Consider the following 8,767-nt stretch of genomic DNA (forward strand, 5'->3'; position numbering starts at 1 on the left):
CTTCTCTACCTCTCACTGGTACTCTGTCCAAACCCTGGCCGTGCTGTGTGTTCAGACTGTCACTGCAGGCAGTAGCAGTCAGGAGAAGGAGAGGGATAAAGACCGTGGTGGTAGTGAGGAGCCCCACGGCCCTACAGAGCCAGAGAAGAGCCACTCTAACAGTAGCACGCTGTCTGACCGGCGCCCCAGCGACTCCAGCCTGTGCAGCATCGACGAGGAGCACCGCAGCGTCTACGACATGGTGCACGGCATCCTGCTCTCCACACGGGACAACATCAACTTCGTCAACGAGGTCTTTCACCAGGTACAGCCCGCAGAGAGATGATGGCGAAGAGATTCCATGTGATTCAATGAGAGTAAAAACGGTGCTTTTCTTATGCAAGGGTAGTTTTAGTTGTGAAGCTGATTTCCTCTCATACTCTGCTAGCTTTTAAACATGATGTTGAATAGAAGACCATGTTATGTTATTAGTTGCATTGTACTGCTCTCTAGTGGAAAGACACTATCACTACATCAATGCTATCATCTTAGTTGGAGCAAATTAAATAAAGAATTGGAACGTTTGTCCAACCACATCTGCTTTATGCCATTTAACAAACACCTTATTGCTCTCATGATCCTGAAGATAAATGTATTCATTATCCAATACATCTGGCCATTGTTTTCTCATGTATAATACTGTTTAATAACTGTCTGTGATGTCCTGCTCCAGGCCTTCCTGTTGCCCTCCTGTGAGACGTCAGCGACCCGGAAGGTGATCAAGGTGTACAGGAAGTGGATCCTGCAGGAGAAGCCAGGCTTCATGACGGAGCCAGAGAAGAGCAGACAGGCTGAGGTGGAGGAGAACCCTGAGCAGCTGCTCATCACTGAGACTGACAACACACACACACCGGTAATGTCAATGACACAAACAAACACACACACAAACACAAACAGCACAACAAGTCAGTGGACACACACGCACTAACATTAAATCAGAAATTGTCATTGAGAAACAGAACCACTTTCATACTCACGTGCTGACTGGCTGGTCCTGTCCTCCAGCAGGTGTTGAAAAGTCACGGTCACAAGCGTTCATCCAGTTGGGGAAGAACATACTCTTTCAGCAGTGCCATCAGCCGGGGCTGTCTCACTGAGGAACAGAACAGAGACATCAAGGCTGGCATCCAGCCCACCCTGCAGGTGTGTGTGTGTGTGTGTGTGTGTGTGTGTGTGTGTGTGTGTGTGTGTGTGTGTGTGTGTGTGTGTGTGTGTGTGTGTGTGTGTGTGTGTGTGTGTGTGTGTGTGTGTGTGTGGTACACGGTTGTGTGGTACACGGTTGTGTGGTTGTGCGTGGTTGTGCGTGTGTGTGGTACGTGGTTGTGTGTGTGTGTGGTGCGTGGTTGTGTGTGTGTTTTGAGAGGGTGAGAGTGTGTCCTCTGTCTTTTGTAACCTCTGTTTGACCTCTGTGGCCAGCAATGTGTTTGTATCTCATCAACCCTGACCATAGTTTATTCGTTGCTCTTTCCCAGGTGTTCCTGACCAACTCTGCCAACGTGTTTCTACTGGAGCCGTGCCAGGACGTGCCCAAACTACTGGACAACCAGGTGGAGGTGTGCAAGGGGGTGCTGAGCATCTACCGCCACATGATCATGGAGCACGCCATGAACACACAGACATGGTACGGCAGTCAGCACCTCATACACGTACGGATATAGACTGTGTATTGTGTACACCCACTAGTTTAATGCAATCATTCTAAACCAAGCTGTTGCTTGTACCTGAAGGACTGTATTACCAGACAGACCTGGACATAAACTGTTGTATACTCATCTACTGAGACACTGTGATGGACTAATGCCCTCTGGTGTGTGTGTATCCTGGTGTGTGTGTCCGTGTGTCCCCTGGTGTGTGTGTGTGTGTGTGTGTGTGTGTGTGTGTGTGTGTGTGTGTGTGTGTGTGTGTGTGTGTGTGTGTGTGTGTGTGTGCGTGTGTGTGTGTATGTGTCCGTCCTGGTGTGTGTGTGTGTGTGTCCGTCCTGGTGTGTGTCCGTCCTGGTGTGTGTCCGTCCTGGTGTGTGTGTGTCCTGGTTTGTGTGGGTGTCCTGGTTTGTGTGGGTGTCCTGGTTTGTGTGGGTGTCCTGGTTTGTGTGGGTGTCCTGGTTTGTGTGTGGGTGTCCTGGTTTGTGTGTGTTTGTCCTGGTGTGTGTGTGTTTGTCCTGGTGTGTGTGTGTTTGTCCTGGTGTGTGTGTTTGTCCTGGTGTGTGTGTGTTTGTCCTGGTGTGTGTGTGTTTGTCCTGGTGTGTGTGTGTTTGTCCTGGTGTGTGTGTGTTTGTCCTGGTGTGTGTGTGTGTTTGTCCTGGTGTGTGTGTGTGTGTTTGTCCTGGTGTGTGTGTGTGTTTGTCCTGGTGTGTGTGTGTGTTTGTCCTGGTTGGTGTGTGTGTGTGTTTGTCCTTGTGTGTGTGTGTGTTTGTCCTGGTGTGTGTGTGTTTGTCTTGGTGTGTGTGTGTGTGTGTGTGTGTGTGTGTGTGTGTGTGTGTGTGTGTGTGTGTGTGTGTGTGTGTGTGTGTGTGTGTGTGTGTGTGTGTGTGTGTGTGTGTGTGTCTATGTCCTGGTGTGTGTGTGTCTATGTCCTGGTGTGTGTGTGTGTGTCCTGGTGTGTGTGTGTCCTGGTGTGCTTGTCCTGGTTTGTGTGTGTGTTTCCTGGTGTGTTTGTCCTGGTTTGTTTGTCCTGGTTTGTGTGTGTGTGTCCTGGTGTGTTTGTCCTGGTGTGTGTGTGTCCTGGTGTGTGTGTGTCCTGGTGTGTTTGTCCTGGTGTGTGTGTGTGTTTGTCCTGGTGTGTTTGTCCTGGTGTGTTTGTCCTGGTGTGTTTGTCCTGTGTGCTTGTCCTGGTGTGTTTGTCCTGTGTGTGTGTGTGTGTGTGTGTGTGTGTGTGTGTGTGTGTGTGTGTGTGTGTGTGTGTGTGTGTGTGTTTCCTGGTGTGTGTGTAGGCAGCAGATGCTTCAGGTGCTGCTGAGGATCACTGAGGCGGTGATGAAGAGGCCTCAGGAGAACCAAAGAAAAGACCTCTTCGCTGAGAGCCTGGCTGCCATCCTCTTCAGGGTAAGTCTATCTGGGGATCATCCTATTGCTCCTATATCCTCTCTTACTGTTCATGGTTCTGATACCTCTGTTAGAGGAAACCCTACTAAGCTACAGGAAATGGTTGTTGCCCATGATGATAATATAATGTGTTAATGTTCAGGGGAGTCAAGCACCCCATAAGTCTGAGACGGCACAATGTACGTGAAGATTGCTGGGGGGTGGTCCAGAGGGGGACTGTTGGACAATTTTGCATTATCAAACATGTGAAACTGCTTTTTCCTGCAGAGCCATAACCATTGTTTAATTCTATGTAAAAAAAAATTAAAAAAAACATTCAAATAAGTCAGTTTTTCTGCATATTTAAGCATTCCCCTTTAAAGAAACAAATATGCTTCTCTGCATCTTTACTAAAATCTGGGTAAAAGATTGAAAGGAATGTCTTATTCAGTACATTTAGTTATTGCTTGCTTTTCTATTGTCTACCAACCTTGCCAGCAGTCATGTAAAAGATAGTTAGACAAGCTCTAGCTACTCTAACTTGATAGCCTGAAATGGCTTCTGGGTAGTTAGGTTCCCAATCTCCCAACCTCATAACTATCTGGGTTAGATAAAGACAAATTGATAAAATTGCTAATGAGCAGTAGTATTACAGAGAAAAAAACGACATTTGACATGTTTTAAACAGGACAAATCTGCTCCCTTTGGGTAACGTGCAGCTATAATGGCTTGTACGTTGTTGGTGTTTTGATTCCAAGCCAATGAGAACCAGCTGTCTGGCCCTGATGATTAATGAGATATGTTTTGTGTGCCCCTGTACATCCTCCCCCAGACAATCATCGTGGCGTGGGTACGGGCCAACCTGTGTGTCTTCATCTCTCGGGAGCTGTGGGACGAGCTGCTGTCTGTGCTGTCGTCTCTGACAGGCTGGGAGGAGCTGGTGACAGAGTGGGCCAGCATCATGGATTCTCTGACCGCTGTCCTGGCCCGCTCCGTCTACGGCCTGGACATGAGCAACCTGCCCCTGGACAAACTCAGTGAACAGAAGGAGAAGAAACAGAGGGGACGGGGTAAGGAAGGGTGGGGGAGAGGGAGGGAGGGGGTGGGGGAGAGGGAGGGGGGAGAGATAGAGGAGAGGGAGAGAAGGAGAGGGAGAGAAGGAGAGGAGAGGGAGAGGGAGAGAGAGAGAGGGAGAGGGAGAGGGGGGGAGAGAGAGGGGGAGAGGGGGGAGGGGAGGGAGGGGGGAGAGGGAGGGAGGGGGGAGAGAGGAGAGGGAGAGAGGGGGAGGGAGGAGAGAGGAGAGGGGAGAGAGAGAGGGAGGGAGAGAGGAGAGAGGGAGAGAGGGGAGAGAGAGAGGGGAGAGAGAGAGGGATAGAGGAGAGAGAGGAGAGGGAGGGAGGGGGAGAGAGGAGGGGGGAGAGAGAGGGAGGGAAGGAGAGAGGAGAGAGGGAGGGGGAGAGAGGGAGGGGGAGGGAGGGAGGGGGGGGGAGAGAGAGGAGGGAGGGGAGAGAGAGGGAGGGAGGGAGGGGGAGGGAGGGAGGGAGACAGGAGAGAGAGGGAGAGAGAGGGGGAGGGAGAGGAGAGAGAGAGGGGGGGGGGGGGAGGGGGAGGGAGAGAGAGAGGGGGGGGAGAGGAGAGGGGAGGAGAGGAGGGGGAGAGAGAGAGAGGAGAGGGAGGGGAGGGGGTGGCAGGGGAGAGAGAGGGAGAGAGGAGAGGAGGGAGGGAGGGAGAGGAGAGGGATAGAGAGAGAGGGAGGGGGGAGAGGAGAGAGAGGGAGGGAGGAGAGGGAGAGAGAGAGGAGAGAGGAGGGGAGGGGTGGCAGGGGGAGAGAGAGGAGGGAGGAGAGAGAGGGAGGGAGGGGGGCGGGAGGAGGGAGGGAGGAGAGGGAGAGGAGAGAGAGATAGGAGAGGGAGGGGAGAGATAGGGAGGGAGGGAGAGAGATAGGAGAAGAGAGGGAGAGAGAGTTGAGGGAGAGAGAGAGAGAGGAGAAGCAGGGAGAGAGAGAGAGAGAGAGAGGGGAGAGAGAGAGGGAGAGGGGTGGCAGGGGAGGAGAGGAAGAGAGAGGGGGAGAGGGTGGCAGGAGAGAGAGAGGGAGGGAGGGAGAGGGAGGGAGGAGGGGGAGAGGAGAGGGAGAGATAGGGAGGGGGGAGATAGGAGAGAGGAGAGAGAGAGGAGGGAGAGAGGGTGGCAGGGGGAGAGAGGGAGAGGGTGGCAGGGGGAGAGAGAGAAGGGGGGAGAGAGAGATGCAGGGATAGTGGTGAGTAATGCAGTATAAGCCTCAGTTCAGATAGCAGCAATGGTAGAACTCAAGATTCCGTTTCTCTTTTTTATTTTCTATTGATATTATTTATGTGTCTGTCTCTCTCTCTCTGTATGTCTCAGGAGTGGTCCAGGACTCCCAGAAGGCAGCAGCGGTGGCCAGGTCCTTCTCTCTGAGCTGGAGGAACCAGGGAGACCAGCAGGGGGTCCAGGAGCCCATGAGGTTCCGCAGCGCTACCACCTCAGGGGCCCCTGGCGTGGAGAAGGCCCGCAACAATGTCCGACAGAAAGCCACAGGTGAACACACACGCTACTATAATGAAGTGACATTTTGCCAGTGCCAAATGTGGCCCAAATACAGATCTGTTGAATCCCTCTATGACACTCTGGTGTTTGATAGATTTGCCACCCTACCAGCTGTAGACCAGACTCTCTGTAGACTCCACAGTGAGTCTATATAAAAGAAGGTCGTGTGTGTTAGCCCAGCTGCTGGTGAAAGGCTCAACACTAAGCACAAAAGAACAGCAGATAATCTCTGTTGTTCCTGTCAAATGTCATTGGCCAATGTCATCATGTTTCTGTGGCACACACACACACACACACACACACACACACACACACACACACACACACACACACACACACACACACACACACACACACACACACACACACACACAGGAGCACCGCCAGGGATTTTGGGCTCCATGAAAATATATCACATTGGGCCCCACCACCACAGACCACACCAACCCTGCGCAATTGCTGTAACCACACACCTCCAGATCCCAATCAACCCGTTGAAAGCTTGACTTAAGTAACCGTAGCTTTGCAGCCTTGCAACTCTCTTGTAGTCCATTATTTACTGTAGGATATTTACTGACACTGAGCTGTGAAAATAGAACCCTGTGCAGACATGTGTGCAACATTCTCCATACAGTGGAATTCACTATTTGAAGCAAGACTGATCCCCTCTATAAGAAATGTGCTAAAGGATGTCTTTTACACTCTACATGTCATTTATTTGAATGTTTAAATTCTCTTAGCATTAATGAATAACTTAAATATACATTATGGACATTATCATCTATAGAATGATATAACAAACCAAATGATCAAATCAGCAGCAGATTGTTGAACTAAGTATACATACCAACAAGAGAATAAGCAGCTGGAAAGGTGGAATTGGAAAATGGAAAACAAAGTGGGAATGAAAAGGCCTGATAGTGGCGCTAGAGGAAAGGTCAATAGGTCACCAAATCAATAGGTTTCATCCACTTGGGGTCTTGATTGTGCACAACACATTTTATGGCAATCCAGCCATTACTTTGAGATATATCTTGTTCTCAGTCTGTTCTCAGTCTTGTTCTCAGCCTGTGGGCATCATGTGTGTAGTGATCCAGTATCCACAGCCATTAAACAGTTATCACTGGCCCTTGCTCAGCCTTACTCACCAAGAGCCCAGTGCTGAGCCTTCTTGCTAGCAAAGTCACTGATCAAGTCTTTGAAGTCCAGCTTTCGAGCTAACTGACTTTCAATGGACAGCTTGGCAAGACTGCAAAGCCTGTCCTGGGACATAGTGGACCTCAAATAGTTTTTTTAATCAGTTTTAGCTTACTGGAAGCTCTCTCACCACCAGCAACAGTCACAGGCAGTGTGCAAAATATACGTAAAGCAATGCACACTTCTCCAAATATGCTTTGCAGCTGCATCTTACAAATTACATTCAGGAGACCAAGAGGGAACAAGTTAGGGGGGAAAGTGGCAGATATATACAGTGTTCAGGTGTCAGGAGACCAAGAGGGAACAAGTTAGGGGGGGAAGTGTCAGCATATACAGTGTTCAGGTGTCAGGAGACCAAGAGGGAACAAGTTAGGGGGGGAATGTGGCAGCATATACAGTGTTCAGGTGTCAGGAGACCAAGAGGGAACAAGTTAGGGGGAATGTGGCAGCATATACAGTGTTCAGGAGACCAAGAGGGAACAAGTTAGGGGGTAAGTGTCAACATACAGTGTTCAGGTGTCAGGAGACCAAGAGGGAACAAGTTAGGGGGAAGTGTCAGCATATACAGTGTTCAGGTGTCAGGAGACCAAGAGGGAACAAGTTAGGGGGGGAAAGTGGCAGATATATACAGTGTTCAGGTGTCAGGAGACCAAGAGGGAACAAGTTAGGGGGGGAAAGTGGCAGCATATACAGTGTTCAGGTGTCAGGAGACCAAGAGGGAACAAGTTAGGGGGGGAAAGTGGCAGCATATACAGTGTTCAGGAGACCAAGAGGGAACAAGTTAGGGGGAAGTGTCAGCATATACAGTGTTCAGGAGACCAAGAGGGAACAAGTTAGGGGGGAAGTGGCAGCATATACAGTGTTCAGGTGTCAGGAGACCAAGAGGGAACAAGTTAGGGGGGAAAGTGGCAGCATATACAGTGTTCAGGAGACCAAGAGGGAACAAGTTAGGGGGAAAGTGGCAGATATATACAGTGTTCAGGTGTCAGGAGACCAAGAGGGAACAAGTTAGGGGGAAAGTGGCAGCATATACAGTGTTCAGGTGTCAGGAGACCAAGAGGGAACAAGTTAGGGGGAAGTGTCAGCATATACAGTGTTCAGGTGTCAGGAGACCAAGAGGGAACAAGTTAGGGGGAAGTGGCAGCATATACAGTGTTCAGGTGTCAGGAGACCAAGAGGGAACAAGTTAGGGGGAAAGTGGCAGCATATACAGTGTTCAGGTGTCAGGAGACAAAGAGGGAACAAGTTAGGGGGGAAAGTGGCAGCATATACAGTGTTCAGCAGACAAAGAGGGAACAAGTTAGGGGGAAAGTGGCAGCATATACAGTGTTCAGTCAGACAAAGAGGGAACAAGTTAGGGGGAAAGTCATATACAGTGTTCAGGAGACAAAGAGGGAACAAGTTAGGGTGGGAAAGTGGCAGCATATACAGTGTTCAGGTGTCAGGAGACCAAGAGGGAACAAGTTAGGGGGGAAAGTGGCAGCATATACAGTGTTCAGGTGTCAGGAGACCAAGAGGGAACAAGTTAGGGGGAAAGTGGCAGCATATACAGTGTTCAGGAGACCAAGAGGGAACAAGTTAGGGGGGAAAGTGTCAGCATATACAGTGTTCAGGAGACCAAGAGGGAACAAGTTAGGGGGGAAGTGGCAGCATATACAGTGTTCAGGTGTCAGGAGACCAAGAGGGAACAAGTTAGGGGGAAGTGTCAGCATATACAGTGTTCAGGTGTCAGGAGACCAAGGGGGAACAAGTTAGGGGGGAAAGTGTCAGCATATACAGTGTTCAGGTGTCAGGAGACCAAGAGGGAACAAGTTAGGGGGGAAAGTGGCAGCATATACAGTGTTCAGGTGTCAGGAGACAAAGAGGGAACAAGTTAGGGGGGGAAAGTGGCAGATATATACAGTGTTCAGGAGACAAAGAGGGAACAAGTTAGGGGGAAAGTGGCA

The 8,767-nt window shown here is 50.2% G+C and overlaps 1 protein-coding gene across 1 annotated transcript in view; it reads left to right on the top strand.

The window, feature by feature from the left end:
• LOC118362157 (ral GTPase-activating protein subunit alpha-2-like) overlaps positions 1 to 8,767 on the top strand; it is a 224,811-nt gene that overhangs the window by 73,930 nt on the left and 142,114 nt on the right. The window contains exons 10-16 of the mRNA XM_052486145.1: positions 56 to 304; positions 713 to 892; positions 1,045 to 1,182; positions 1,512 to 1,660; positions 2,969 to 3,080; positions 3,892 to 4,129; positions 5,442 to 5,615. Of these exons, the coding sequence (XP_052342105.1) occupies positions 56 to 304; positions 713 to 892; positions 1,045 to 1,182; positions 1,512 to 1,660; positions 2,969 to 3,080; positions 3,892 to 4,129; positions 5,442 to 5,615 (1,240 nt within the window). The remainder of the gene's footprint in view (positions 1 to 55; positions 305 to 712; positions 893 to 1,044; positions 1,183 to 1,511; positions 1,661 to 2,968; positions 3,081 to 3,891; positions 4,130 to 5,441; positions 5,616 to 8,767) is intronic.

Source organism: Oncorhynchus keta, chromosome 29 (assembly GCF_023373465.1).
Source record: "Oncorhynchus keta strain PuntledgeMale-10-30-2019 chromosome 29, Oket_V2, whole genome shotgun sequence".
Classification (NCBI taxonomy): Eukaryota; Metazoa; Chordata; class Actinopteri; order Salmoniformes; family Salmonidae; genus Oncorhynchus; species Oncorhynchus keta.